At 50.5% G+C, this 15373-nt stretch overlaps 1 protein-coding gene across 2 annotated transcripts in view; it reads left to right on the plus strand.

The window, feature by feature from the left end:
- Positions 1-15373, plus strand: part of CASZ1 (castor zinc finger 1) — a 263964-nt gene that overhangs the window by 102594 nt on the left and 145997 nt on the right. Inside the window, exon 3 of one of the 2 annotated variants that reach the window (XM_074975271.1) lies at positions 15106-15192. In XM_074975271.1, coding sequence (XP_074831372.1) covers positions 15189-15192 — 4 coding nt within the window. In that variant the 5' untranslated portion in view covers positions 15106-15188. The remainder of the gene's footprint in view (positions 1-15105; positions 15193-15373) is intronic. The other variant, XM_074975272.1, reaches the window with a different exon arrangement.

The raw sequence follows: 15373 nt of genomic DNA on the forward strand, positions 1-15373 counted from the left end.
AGCGTGGGAGAGATTGGAGTTGACGTCCCGGGAACATATTCCTTGCTGTGCGGAAATCCAGTCCCTAATGGGAAAATATAAAATGCCCATCAAAGTCCTGGTTGAGTTGGATGGCCGGGGAGGGCTGAGCTCCGGGCTGGTCCCCATCAAAGCTGTCACCCTTCTCCAGCGTGGAAGCATTCAGTGCACAGGGCCTGGCAGGCGGGGGGACTTGGGTGGGGCGGGCATGGCTCCACTTGACGTTGGGAATGAGCTGGCAAGGCTCTGTGGGAGGCCCGTCGGAATCTCCTCCCGTTGCAGAGATGGGAAGCTCCAGAAGCCAGGCTGTCGCTGTTTTAACTGGAGCTATTGTCTCCCAGGCGTTGAGTGATGTGGCAGCAGCAGCAGCCAGGATGCGAGAGTGAGAACTCAGCAGGAAATATCCCATTCCCCAGAGGGATCCCAGGTCTGTGCAGAGCAGCTCTCTAGCATCTGTGAAGGGGAGGGCTGCCCTCAGCTGTGAGCTGCAGGTGACTCCGATTGGCTTCCATGGGATTTGGGTAGAACAGGGCCCCCATCTGGTAAGGCAGGAGTAAAGGCAGGTTAGGAAATTGCAGTGGGTTTGGGCTCTCACGCTGACTTGCAAGAGCGATGCATCTTTGGCCCGTTGCAGTTTGGACGTATTTCTCCAGCCAGACTCTGTGCACCATCATCCACGTATCCCACTGCGCTGTGTCGCCACTATGTTGGCAGCTTGAAATACACCTATATCACACCAGCAGTAGCCTGGGGAGCTATGAATGTCCCTTGTACGCTGCATGGCTGCTGTCCCGGGGTTGCGATCCCCCCTCCTATTGCACATTCTTTAAAGACAACAACCTGAAGGCTCACACTTTGCATGCATTGCCTGTGTCATATACAGCCAGGCTGGTGTTTCATTGAGCTGGATTGGAGAGAAACAGCCCCAAAGTACTGCCTGACACTGTTCTAGATTGTTGGTCTTCTCTATCCCCCCACCCCTTCCCATACACACATACCCATTATGGATTAGCCTGTCTGCCCCTTCCCTAGGAAGTTCATCACAACATCCCACCCTCCTTGCACGCATGTGATGCCTTTGGGGACATTACACTTGGATGAGGAGGGGGCACCGTGATAGGGGGCCTTTCGGAGCATTACAGGGTGAGCCTTGCCTGGAGTAGGGGTACCATATCAGCCAATCTAGATGTGTGTAGACACAAGGGGAGGAATAATCCAGGATGTAGACACTCTCCCATAGCCTGAATTCAATGAAGAAATGCCCTGTCCACCTCTACGCTCTAATGATTTTTAAATAGTGGTGACAGTTGTCAATGGGCCTGGACACTGTACCAGCTGAGAGTGCGTCTGTCTGCGGTCCAGAGGGCCTGCAGATTATACCTTGAAGCTCCAGGATATGGCGATTACCTGGAAAGGACCTCCCCTTTCCCTCCCCAAAGCCCCTTAAATGACACAAAAATAAATAAATAACTAAAGCACTGTCCTCTCCCAGGCTTGGGGAGCTGCATTCGTGATTGTCGACTTGATGAAATCCCCCTGGATGTAATGAGCTGATTTTCTGCTGTTAATATTGCATCTGCTGATGAAGAATTCGTTAGGATAATGGAACGAAGCTAAAATATAAATGACTCGCTGTCAAGAAGCAGCTTTTGCTTGTGTTCTCCTGACAGTTCTCTGTGGCAGGGGAGTTGTGGGGGGGAGGGGGCAAGGGGCTGGCCCTGCAAGGACGAGGACACATGTCTGGGTGTGTGCCTTGGGAAGTGACTCAATTGGGAACCTGGGAGCTTGGGGCATGTGCCAGCGCTGGGCTGTAGGCCATGTCACTGAGTGGATTGAGGGAGAATCAGATGAATCAAACACTGCATGAGAAAGGGATCCGCTTATCACTGGTCTTTTATTTGGCAGTGAGCTTATCTGATCGGTATACGGGGCTCCCACAAGTAAACAGCCTGCTAATAAAAGTTGCCTCTTTGGTAACCCTCGGGACTATTACCAGGGGTGATGGAAAACCTTCTTAAAGGAGATTATTTGCATTTTTGTTCCAGGTAATTTTTGTGACTGAAATTTTCATGCTTTGCAAAGTTGCCAATTCCACCCCCAACAGCTGAAAATAGGAATTTTTGCACATTTTGACATGAAAATGCATCTTCACCAGAATGACTTTTAGAAATGCAAAATTCTTGCTTTCACTGGAGAATAAGAATGTTTTGATGAAAGTGAGCCCGTTGTCACTCAGCAGCATTCTTATGTTTGAGTGGAAAAACTCAAGATTTTTGCTTTCTTTAAAAAAAAAAAAATAGGGCTGTTTTCATGAGTACAGACTAAAACAAAAACGTCTAATACAGAGAATTTTTAATTTAATTGTGAATGTTTTTGCTCAGCTTTAGCTAACGTTGATTTGTTTGTCCCTTGAAGGGGTTTTGTGTGTATGTGAGAGAGAGTGAAAGGGTTGTTTTTAAAACTTGTGGGAAAAGGACTTAAAAACATTTTCAGGTATCCTTGCTATCATCATGGACTGTTTAGTGCACTTCATTTCAGCACTAAACTAAACACAGTGTTGTCAACTGTCATGATTTTATCACGAGCCTGGCGATATTTGGTGTTTTTCTTCAAGCCCCACATCCTGGAGTCAAGTGACTACTTGCAAATCTCAGCTTCCCTTAAAGAAAAGAAAGTTTGTAGCCCTTGTGTTTCATGAGAAAAAAGACTGAAAGTGTGCCCCCCTGAAGGCCCCAAGCTCAGGAGGTGAATTAAAAGAACCCAGCATTTATTATTATATTTTTTTAAAATTATAATTATAAGCCAGTCTCATAATTTTGGGGACCTGATTCCTGATGCTTGACTGCTTGGAGTTGACAGTACTAAACATGCTGCATTTCATTAGTGCATGGCTTGTCTTGGATGGTTTTAGACACAACAAATCCAGCATCTTGGTAGGAGATTAGACTAGATGACCCTTGTAGTTTTTAAAATGATACCTCCGTCCTAGAAGACCCTGGCTTGTGCTGTATAAGCGCGCACAGGCTTTACAGCGCACAAGCTGCTCTTCTAGCTAAAAACATTTGTTTGACTCAGTCACTCTTTGCAAAAGACCATGGATTTAAATGACCTGGGGTGGGGGAATAGGGAGAAGACGACTCATGAATACAGGTGCTTAAAAATTTTTGCATTAAAACATTTGGCAGAAAAAAACAATCTGTTTTCATCAAAAAATGTTGGGTTTTTGACAAAAATACAGAACCCAGATGTTTTTGCCTTTTTGGCTGCCACCAAAAAAAAAAAAAATTCAAAGAAAAACATTAACTGAAATTTTACAAAATCGTTGTTATTAAAATGTTTTTTTTACTCAGGAACTTGAACTAGTTTTGCAAACTAAACAAATTACGTGAGTTTGCCCTGTAATCAGATACCTGGGCCTTTTGACTTCTTAGGTGGTGGGGAGAGGGGAATGAGAGAGAGAGAGAGAGAGAGAGAGAGAATTATGTTTTATAGGCCTAAGTCTGCTATCATTAAATTTAGTAGCAAAATTTCCATTGATGTCAGCGGGGCCGGATCATCAGACCCTACGGCTACCCTTGTACAAGTGTGTAAGGTTATGTACATGTGTTTATTGGGAGGCCGTGTGTTAGTAGACATGTGTCCATGTTTGTGTGCAAATGTCAAAGTGCACTCTAGAACTTTTAGTGTATGGTAGCAGGGTTCACATGGACAGTTAGTGTGTGGCAGGCTAGCATGCTGTAGGTTCACCCCCGTCTTGCTGCACACCAAGTCTGAATGTGGACAGGTGCTTAGCTGCATGTTTGTGAGCGTTGCCCAAGGGGGATATGTCTTGTGTGCAGGTGGCAGTGTTGCCCAGGTGATTGTTTATAACTTCCCTGAGATTGAAGCACGCTCTCGGGTTATTTCACACCCTTCCAGCCCCACTAAAGCATTGCCAGGCCATCCCACCCATAGCCTGACATGTACTTTCTTGGTGAACTCTGGAGTCCTCCTTTCCACCTGATCCCACCCAGTGGTGTGGCCAACAATCCGGCAGCAGCCTGGTTCCCCTGAGAGGGAAGGAGGAAGAGGGCTCTGAAACTCCAAGTGCCCTTATCAGAAAAATGACCTCATGGGATTCCCTCTCCCTGCCTACTGCATCACATGGGCTCAGTTTACAAGTCATATGGTACCGGCCCAACCTGGGCTCTGCAAACCCAGCTGTGCCACTCTGCCTCTCACACCGTCAGCCGCAACAAGGCTCTGCAACGGCAAGTTGTCTGGTGCTTTGAGGCAGGATGTGATCCAGCCTGCTCTCCAGTAGCTGTCTTGGCTGCTCGGGGCTGATGGCAGTTAGTGTCAGTGAAACCAGCAGGTCTGACTCAGAGGGGGCATTTCCTTGACCCTTTGCTGACCATAACAAGACTTTATAAAGCCTCCCAGGTTCAGATGGGCCAATGCCAACAGAGATTAGAGCGTCGGGTACAGTTGCCAAGTGCCATGTCCAGCCCTCCTTATCCCATGGAGAGTGAGGAATGCTGTAACATCATTGTGTGTGGGGGGGGGCTAAAAGTGATAATACAGAGATTCCCTCTGCAACCCCCCCACCAAACACACAAACCTGTGCCAGGGCAGCAGAAGTTTATGGCAAGCATGGGTCAGACCTTCAGCACATCATGCCAGTGACTTGCCTTGAGAGGCGCAACCCTCTCCTCCATCTTTGTGGACCTTGCCAGCTGTGCAGTGCAAAAAGTGGAAGGGAGGATTCCATACACAATGGCCAGTTTGTTTCCCAGAACTACCACCCCCTCTCTCCCTCCCTCGCCAGCCATACAAGTGAACAGAGGGACTCCTGCCCCTGGGATTTGCGTACTAATGGCTGATTTGCATTGGGGAGGCCAGACTTTCCACCACCCAGGCAAGTTTCCAAGCAGGAGAGCTGGAAGGGAGCTCATGTCTGAGGTTTGATTTGTTTTCTGGCTGTTGGTATTGGCATTGCCAACTCCAAGGCTCCAAATAGCATGTCAGACCACATGAGATGGGCTTAAAAATCATGAAAGTTTAAGAAGCAATAAATGTTGGGTTCTTTTTTCTTTGCTTGCTGGGTTTTGAGCTTTTAGGGGTCACAGTTTCCAGCTTTTCTCAGCAACCAGGAGGGCTTGACACTGGCTTTTTAAAATAAAAGCAAAGCTGAGATTCTCATGTAACCCCATGACTCTGGGAGCTGGGGATTTTAAAAGGAAACAAATATTGAGAGACTTTCCATAAAATCCCAGGAGTTGGCAGCACTCTGACCCAGTCAGTCTAGATTTGTGTTTGGTACAGGCTTGCACAGACAGATGTCAGTGTGAAGCAGATCCAGGAAGCCCTAAGACAAGACAGAGAGAGGGGCCACATTTAGCAGGGCAGAAGTGGCGGGTTGAGACCTGCACACCCCATTGGCCAGCCATGGAGTTCTACAACCCAGCTGCACTCCTCTCTACTATGGCAACGTGGCCCATGGGGACTACCGGTCCTGTTGTGCAGTGCTCCATTTTCGGTAGGGGGGTGGCTGGGAGAAATGGAGAGTGGGATCTGCTGAGGAAACCTGAGAGAAAGGCAGCTAGAAAGAGAGAGAGGAGGCGGGAGTAAAAAAAAGAAAGGGAGGCAAGGGGGTGGGGTGGGAGAAAGCGAGAGAATGGAGTTTGGAGAAGGAGACAAGGCGACGGGTGTGGGGAGGCAGCCAGAGTAGGGAGATGAGTGTGCTAACAAAGAGACCAAAAGCAGAATTGATTTCCTCTGGACATTTTCTGAGGAGTTTTTACACCTGCCACTTAAAGCAGAGGACCAGATCCTGAGCAGACATAAATCATCACAGCCCTATTGAAGTCACTAGGGCTATGCTGATTTACACCAGCCCTTCTGTAGTCAGCGGGACTGTGCCAATTTATATCAGCTTGGGATCTGGCCCCATGGTGGTAAAAAATCTTTATAAGAAACCCAATCATGAAATTCAAGCCCCACTTTGCTGACACATTGGCCACTGCGCTTGGCAAGTGCATCCTGATGGCTTGGGTGGAGTCACTATCTTTGGGCTGGTGCTGTTATCCCCTCCATCTGGGCAGCCAGCTTAAAAAAAACCAGTAACCCTCCAAAACCCCACTTTATTTGTTTCCTCCAGTCCTGTGCCCAAATCCTCCCAAACTCCCAACAAACCCTCTTGCCTATTCTCATCCAGCCTGTCACCTGGACTGTGTGGTGTGTGTATGTGTGCAGTTTTCTTTTTCTTGGGGTCCCCTGCCTCATCATTATCTTAATCACTGTTGTGTTAAAAGTTTCATGCTTCCTTTGACCTTTCTTTTTGGCCTGGTTATGCTGTTTAGCTGCTTCTGACACTCATCCCCTGGTGCTATTGCCAAGGAAACCCAGCGCATTGGCCTCCCCCACACACACACTTGTCCCTTTCTGTTTTTTTCTTTCCTCTTTTTTTTTCTTTTTTTTTTTTTTTGTCTTTTAACATGGTTTTCTTAAAAAGTTTTTTAATCAATCAAATTTGAGGCAGAAAATAGGCTTGGTCACGCCTGGTCCTTGGGTCGTGTGACACTCACTCAGGATCCTGACAGCTTCTCAAAAGGGGAACTTGGGACGGAGTGGGGAAGAACAGCATGTTTCTCCAGGAAAGGGCCCGTTTCCATGACGCTGCCCCTCTCCCCCACCATCCACTGGGCTGACACGGACCCGAGGCTTTTCAAAAGGCCGGAGTTGGGGAGTGTGCGGGGAAGGGGAACAAAACAGAAGTGGGATGGAGGTAGCGGTGGGGGGTTGGGGGGGCGTGTTGGCGGCATTGACAGCTGCCCGGGTTCTTTGCAGCACTGACTCGTTGGGGAGCCGGCAGGATCGACAGTAATTTAGTCAGGCTGAGCGGGGCCTGCGAGGGCCCCGTCCAAATCCGCATAATCAGGGGCTTTTCATAAATGTCCCATTTTTCATCCCCCTCTGAGGCATTTGCTCCAGGGGAGCCGGTAACCCCGCCACAGAAGGAGAAAGGGGATAAGACAGAGCTACTGGGTCCTGGTACAATCCCCCTCACGCTGCTTTCCCCTTCCTGCTTGCTTTGCTCACGCTGTGCTTTCCTCCTCCTCGCTCTGTATCTGTCCAACTGCCTACAGCCGAGGGCCCTGCTGCCCTTCGCCCAAGCCATACCCGCTCCTCCCAGAGTCTCACTGACTGCACTGTGGCTGTCTAGGCAGTCAAGGGCTGCTTCGTGCCAGGAAGGGCATGGGGTGGCAGCGTCCAGCTGCTGTGTGTCTATCCATGGGCTTCCACAGGGTGATGCCAGCTTACACCAGCCAAGTACCTGGCCCTCTGTTTATCCTGCTATCTCTGACAAACTGTCTAATCTGATCTATCCCAACCCATCATGGTAGCGCTCCCCACTTCCCTTTGCTTTCTGTTTTGCCCTCAGTCAGTAACAGCGCTAGCTCCCCCCTCCCAACCCCACATCCCTGCGCTGCTAGTTCCATTGACCCACCCGGAACTGAGTGCTAGATATATCAGGGTCCACCCTGTCACTTCTCGTTAATTGTCTGCCTCCCCCAAAGTCTCTCTTTTCCCCCACTTTCTTTGCCATCATCTTTCTTTCCTCCCTACCCTTTCCATCTCTCCTTTCCTTCTCTTGACTTTATAATGAATGAATAGTTTTAATTGGTTTGCTTAGGCAACCTGACAGCAAATTAGCAGGAGCCAGGCCATGGCAACCCATCGCTAAGTTGGGGGTCTGCTGTGTTTTGCAGATGGCAGGTAGGGGGGTTAGAAGAAGAGAGTCCCCTCCCGGACTCCCCCTTTATGCTTGTACCTTTCCCTTCCACTCCTGTTATGCTTGACCAGTGTGGTGGGGCTTTTGTAATATGTGTTTCGTAGTCAGTGTCTATGGCCTTTCCTTGTTGATGTCATCGATGCAAAGAGCCAGGATTGATTGTGTGGGATGATGATTATCTTTGCTCTTGTTCGTTCCATGCTATCCCTTTTGTGGATCTAGGCCCTGGAGAGATGTCCAGGGGTCACCTAGATAACCGAGGCATCAGCCAGTCATGTCCCAGCTCCTCACGGCAGACTTTTCTCCCTTCCCTTCCTGTTAGCTGTTGCTGGGCCAAGCTCGCCTCCACTCAATGGGTTTCAGCAAAGAAAAAGGGGAGGGAGAGGATTGGGATTTCCCAGCTCCCCCTTTTATGGGTGTGCTTGTTGTGTGCCATCTGGAGATTCTTTGGGACAGTGAGGGAGCATCTTCTCCCCAGAGGGCAGGTGGGGGTTTGTGTGTGGACAAGAGACTGGGCGAGGGGTCTCTGCTGTTTTATGTCATTGCAATAATTTCCTCTCTCTCTCTCATGAGAAAGAAACTGCCAGAGGGAGGGGAAGGAGAGGAGTGGGGAGAACAAGCCCAGGAAGAGAGCTCTTTCTAGTTACAGAGACTGTGGGCTGAAGGATGGGACATCTTGTTTTGGGGGGCAGGTCATGAGCTGTTTTTGCTGCTGGCTAGCTAGGTTTGGAGCACAGGGCTCTGCTCTTTGCAGGAGGCTGCGGGGGATTGGGAACTGGCTAACAAGTCTGATGGGCGTAGCTGCCACTGCCATGGGGGAAACAGGAAGACAAAATGTGTTTCTCTTCCGTATCTTCCCGTTCAGCCTATTTGTTTTGCTCTGACAAAGCCAGGATCAATAGGAGGAGTGGGGAACTGGATGTAATTATCCAGAGTCAGAGCCAGAGCTTCAGGCTGGAGGCCTGATGGAGTCTTCTCTTCCTGCTAGGCCCCAGCTTGCTCTCTCTGCCATGCCTAGCTCCTCACCTCACCTTGCCAGCCTCTCCCACTGCTCCGATGGGCTATGGCAGAAAAGGGGACTGTTGTCCCATGCTGCTCTCTGGCCCTGTTGCGGCTGGGCTGGACCTCCTCCATGCACTTGGAGGCTGGGCCAGGTGCTCATCCCAGTGCTTGGGGTTGGGCTGGGCTCAATGCTTTTGGGGGCTGGGCTCTCCTCCTAGCACCTGTCCATCCTAGTGCTGCTGGGCTGGGCGCCTGTCCTGACGGTGGGGGGCTGGGCTGGGCTGCTCTCTTTATCTTCCTTGGTTTTTATTCTAAATCATCTTTTTAGCAGATGATGAGATCGCCACCCGTGCCCCTAGACCAGGTTTAACTCTCCTTGGCTGGAGCAGTTGCATGGCTTTCTTGTGTGCTCAAACGCTTCTGTGTGTTTATCGAGGGGTATAGATATAGTGTGTCAGGCTGGAGAGAGCCCAGGACACTTCTTCTTGCTAATGAATCCTGGACTTTCTCAGTTGTCCCTCTTCACAGTTCCTCAGTGCATTCCCTCCCTCGGACCCGGTAAGCTACACTAGCTCAAGGTTTATATCTGAGCATGTTTTTCATGGCCCTCAGGAGCATCTGTGGAACTGAAAACAGAGGAGAGCTGATGTCTTCATGCTATTTCCATCATGTGGGAACTGGGTCCCCTACTGCATGGAAAACACAAACCAGTACAAAGTCTAGAGCCTGCGGATCAGCTGGTACAATTCAATGCGGATGCAGCCGTGACTGTTGTGGCAAATGCCATGATGTGTCACCTTGCCACGGCCTGGCCCCTACCCCTCCAAGTACCCGTTTGAATACATTTCTGTTGGTTTTAGAGCTCGCAAAAGTGAGAGAGGCTGTTAACTCAAGTGTGGACAGGTGCAGTGCAGGTTCCTGCCAGTGCATCTCCATTTGGACTTCCAGCACCTATTGTTCCTCCAGTACGGCTAGTCCCTCAGCACCTCTGGCTCAGCTCTTGCTCTCCTAGCCCTGCATTCCCACACAATCCAGCCATTGCACCTCCGTCCTGACCTTCAGCCCCCTCTGCTAGTCCAGTGCGAGACTCCTCACACAGCTTTGCTAGCCCTCTTACATCCTGAGCTTTTATCCCAGCCTTGGGCATCTCCAAAGCAAGGACTCTCTGTTCATTAGGAGATTTCTTTTCTTTTTTGTGAGTGATGTGGACAAGTGTCTACTAGAGGCTGGGTTGAGACCTCCCAAGTCATCTCACTTGTGGCCTCAGCTGGCTCATTCTCACTGAGGTATCCCTGCAGCACACAAATATCCATGGGGAGAATATTTGTTTTGAATAGATGGAGAAAGCAAATGTCTGGTGCAGAGCTGCTGGAACAAGTTGTATAGTGGGGGTGCTGAGAGCTATTGAACCAAACTGTAAAACCTATTTATGATGGAAACTTCAAGCCAGGGGGTGTGGCAGTACCCCCAGCACCCCTAGTTCCAGCACCTATGGTCTGGTGAGCCATAAGTTCCCTTCTGCCTCTTCTGATGTGTGCTGCTGTCTGCTGGTATTTTAAGCCATTTTGGGTTTTGTCATCTTTGTCCAGCCTCTTTGCAGCTCTGGTGGTGACAAGTCCTGTACATCCGTGAGCCAGAAGAATGGGGACTGGACAGCTTGCGGGTTGTGAATGGGCTACAGAGCCTTTCGCTCCATCAGGACTGGTTCAAATCCAGCCCAAGCTCAGCGCCATCTGACAGCCATTCATTGGGCTGTGCAGAGGACTAATCACGCCTCATCTTTCTTCCACAAGTACTCGATCCAGTCCAGACACGTGTCCGCATTCCAGAACTCACAGCTGGGCTTGCTGCTAAGCTGGACCACTTGTTGGCTGTCTCAGCAGAGAGCTCAAGGGCTGAGTGGACCGTGGAAACTGAACTCCACTTTCTGTGTGTGTGGGGAAGCTCTCGGCGGGGGGGGAGTTTGCTCTGCCTCTTACCAAGCTGTAACTTGCCTTTAGAGTTGTTGTTGTTTTAGATTGCAGTAGTACCCAAAGATGCCAGGCACTGTACACCCCTATAGGAATGCACAGTCCCTGCCCCAGTGAGCAGACTCTGTAATGATCACAATAGCTCTTTGCACTAAGATAGCCCCTTCCAGCCTAGGATCACCAACCACTTCACCAAGGTGGGTGGTGCTAGTGTGGGGAAAAGGACTCATCTTAAAGGAACCCAGGCAACGCAGCGTGGGAGTGGAACCCCTGGAGTCCTGACCTGCTCAGAGCCTACCACCAACCACTGTGCCACCCGCAAGTGAGACCCCAAAGTCTGCAAAGTTTTGCAGCATGCTGCCTCCTGCCATGCCCGCTGGTTTGCTCAGCTGCTGACAGGAGACCTTCCCCCGCAGCCTGCCCCTCAAACATACACAATCCGCCTGCCTGGCTCAGCCAGTGTGCTGTTCCTTTAAGATGAGTGCGCCGTGGGAATTGCGCACCAGTGCCAGCTTTCATTCCAAGCGCCTCTCCCGCTGCCCCCTTCGGAAAGTTTCCTGCCCAATTGTTATGTGCGATCCGATCTGAAAGTTGCTCTCTAAGCTTCTTGTCACATTTTGACTTAATGAAGTGCAACTGGAGTGGGAATTGGGGTTCATCACGCCAGTCTCACTGCGCTCCCTTGTTGTCAGAAAACAGGGGCGGTTGGGGACTGTAATGCAACGCTGCAAGTCGTTATCATTCCGGTCAGTCTGTTTAACACAAAATTAAACAAAGAACTAATTAGTGCCTCATGAATTAATAAATGTGCAGTTGCCGGGTAGGAAGGGGAGGAAGGAAAAAAGGTTGTTGAAAGAAAGATACTGAAAAAGTCGAATTAGGATGTTGTGTCAAGGGAAAGGGGGAGAAAAAGAATCGGAGTCCACTTTGGCAAAGAGTTTGGGATTCATTGGTTTTCCCGGCATACGCTCCCTCCCTCCTCCCCTCCCCTCCCCCCCCAACTTGTCCACTCCAGAGCGGAGCTGCGCAGCCGGGCGCGGGGGAAGAGGGATGTCCGACTTGCTCCATGATGAGCCCTGTAAGCCGGTTCTGGGATCCAGAGGCTGGTAGCCAGGGATAAATATTTATAGAGAGAGGACTTTGCTGCCCAGCTGTGGGAGCTGGTGGAGATGCAGGCTGAAAGCCCCTCCTTCAGAGGGAGACAGACGGGGGGCTGGCGAGTGCTCCCCTCTGCTCACCCAGAAGCTTTGGAGTCACAGATGACAATGTGCCCTGGAGCCCGGCTGCTCTGAAGTGGTTCTAAGCCACCCCCAAGAACTCCCCCTCCCTCCAGCTCTGGCTCCTCACTCTGAGGAAGGCACCAGTCCTGGGACTCTCAAACTACCGCAGAGAGAGGAGGGTGGAGTGGGGAGAGCAGAGGAGAGGGAAAGTTGTGTAGGTGGCGAGGGACAGGGCAGGGCAGGCCAAGGAGGCCTGAAGGCCGTACAGGCAGGCCACTTGGAGTGTATTTTATTTGAGAATTTGAGGCTGCCGCAATAACAGTTTTTAATCCCAGATTAAACATGCCCCAGAAGCACCCCCACCCCCTGGTCCTTGCTGCACCAGACCCCTCCCCATAGCAGCGAATGAGCATAACGGGCTGAGGGATGGGGAGTGGCAGAGCCAGGGGTAGGGGTCCCTGTCAGATCCCCCGCCCAAGTCTGGCGGTGCCCTGCCCCACAGGTGGTGTGCTGCTGAGCAGACTGCGCTCTGGCTGGGAAGTCAGGCAGAGCTGGGGGAGGGAAGAGTCCATCCTTAAGAGGACATGTCAAGTACAATTAGCGTTATCTGTCTAAATATGTACTGGGAACACAGAATACAAGAGGAGGCCTGGCTGGCTTTAATGGAGACATATGCAAGGTCATATTGCCTCATACAATCCCCCAATCTGATTTGGGGATTACACATTCTAAGTAAATTGGCGTTATTCCTCTTGCATCACTGATAAGCCGAGGCCAAAATAAGGGGGGAAAACAATTAAAAACCCAAACCCAACAATTGGCCATACACTGGGGCGGAGGAGGCAGAGCCAGGGAGGCAGGGAGAGTAACGAACAGAGAGCCCAGGGAGGGAGAGTGAGAACAAAAGAGAGAGAACCAAAGGGAGGAAAAAGTGAGCCAGAGGGAGACGGACAGGCCGAGAGGCAGAGGAAGAGGGAGTCCAAGTGGGGAGCTGTCAGTCCCTGCAGCTGCCAGAGAACGCAGCCGTGTCCCCAGCCTCGTTAGTGTGGGGTTTGATTGGGGAGGAAGGAGCCGGAATGGTTATGTATCTTCCTCACATAAGCGGCTCCTTTCACTCCACGTCCATCCATCCATCTGGGATTTCTCATCAGCTCCTTCCCACTCTGGGTCCTGGCCAAAGCCAGGCATCTTTCTCTGGCACAACGTTCGGGAACTGGCAGAGTGTAAGTGACAGGAGGAGGTTGTCTGATTGCGGAGAGCACCGGGACCCCAAAATACAAGCAGCCAATTCCTGCAGGGGTGGCTGGGCATCCCAGAGCTGAGACCCTCTCGCTTCTCCCTTTTGTAATATTCCTGGCGGGGGGATTGGGTCGAGAGAGCATGCTGCCTTGTAAGGGAAATGCAGTGTGGTCTAGTGATTAGAGCAGGGCTTTGGGAGTCAAGACTCCTGGGTTCTGCCATTAACTCAGCATGTGATCTCGGTCAGGTCACTTTCACTGTGCAGTCCCTGCAGGCCCAGCTGTAAGTGGGGTAACAGCCACCTCTCCAGGGGCTATGCAGAAAGACTCATCAATGCATGGGAAGTGCTTTGCCATCCTCAGATGGAAGGGGCTGTATAAACAGCCAAAATCTCCTCATTCCACACAGGCTCCCCGAGCCCTCTGTCACCTTCCCAGTCACCTTGAGAAGGGACCTTGTATCTGGCTGCTTTCTGAGCTGTCAGCCCTCTCCCCCTGCTCTCCTCCCATGGTGGCTGTTCAGGATAAGCCCCCTCCGGAAGTCTCACGGCACAGCTTTTATGCTCTGTCACATTTTTGGAACATATGGTTTTAAATAATTCAATTTACTTTTCATGTGTTTCGCTGGGACTTCTTATCTTTTTTCCTTGTCCCTTTGGTCCCCATTCTCTGCTTTTCCCCAATATCTTAAGCCTGCAGATGAATGGCTAGGGAGCACGGGCCTTGTGACCCCATACTGCATCCCTCGTGGCTAGCATCATGTCTGTATACCAGGGAGGTCAGAGCTCCTTCAGCCACCGTGACATCACTGCCACAATGCTCCTGAGCCTCTGGGAGAGGCAGGGTCAGGAGGGTGAATGGGAGGAGCATGGTGTTGGGGGTGGAGTCAGATGGATGGGGGGCATGGACGTGGAAGAGGGGTCAGGGGAGAGTGGGAGGGGCATGGAGGTAGAGGAGGGGTCAAGAGAGAGTGGGAGGGGCATGGAGATGGAGTCAAATGGAGGCCAGCAGGAGGAGACTTATACATGATTTGTAGTGAGCATGTGTGAAAGAAGCAGCAGCAGAAGAAAATCAATTCCTAGAAAATTCTACTTCATAGTTGTTGTACTGTCCCTGTTACCTATCAGTGAAGCAGGGCCAGCCAAACCCTGCCCTATAGAGGGTGCCCTCTACCCACTTAACTATCTCCATCCCAGCCCTGTAGGCATTACCCCATCCCAGAGCTCCCTAGAGCAGTGGTTCTCAACCAGGGGTACGCAGAGGTCTTCCAGGGGGTACATCAGCTCATCTAGATATTTGCCTAGTTTTACAAAAGGCTGCATAAAAAGCACTAGCGAAGTCAGTACAAACGAAAATTTCATACAGACAGTGACTTGTTTATACGGGTCTATGTACTATAAAGTGAAATGTAAGTACAATATTTATATTCCAGTTGATTTATTTTATAATTATATGGTAAAAATGAGAATGTGAGCAATTTTTCAGTAATAGAGTGGTTGTGACACTTTTGTATATTTATAGCTGATTTTGTAAGCAAGTAGCTTTTAAGGTGAAACCTGGGGGTACGTGAGACAAATCAGACTCCTGAGAGGGGTACAGTCGTCTGGAAAGATTGAGGGTCACTGCCCTAGAGCACCAAAGCAGGAGCACTGTGTATCTCCCAAGGTGCACGGCACACAAGCCTCATTGCAGTGCACCATGTAGCTGAAAGCAAAGCAGGGCTGCTCTGTTGCCAGGCAAATACCAAGGGTCCCACACCTGTCCTTTCTGTAGTTGGGCAGGCCCCTTGCTTTGTCATGCCTCTATATCTGATCTGAGCACCTATTGTGTGTTATGGCTTCCTGGGCCAGGGGCATTAACCATCTTCCTTCTTTCCTCCTCAGGATGAAGTGACTTTACAGCTTCAAAAAAGGCGAGAAACCAGGCCTTGAAATCTCCGAAAGGTAGGAGAGACATCCAGGCTGCAATGGGTATGTCTCCAACCCTCCTGGGTTCTCTTTACCTCTGCATGTCTCTCACATTCCGTGGCCTGGTCTTTGTGGCCTTGTTTGCACTAGGGCTCCCGCTGGGGCTAAAACTGGGGAGGCTGAACTGGTGTTAGCAATAGAGGAAGAGGATAGTGGGGAGGGTCTAGCTGCGGACATGGCCTGT

The sequence above is a fragment of the Natator depressus genome, chromosome 18 (assembly GCF_965152275.1).
Source record: "Natator depressus isolate rNatDep1 chromosome 18, rNatDep2.hap1, whole genome shotgun sequence".
Classification (NCBI taxonomy): domain Eukaryota; kingdom Metazoa; phylum Chordata; order Testudines; family Cheloniidae; genus Natator; species Natator depressus.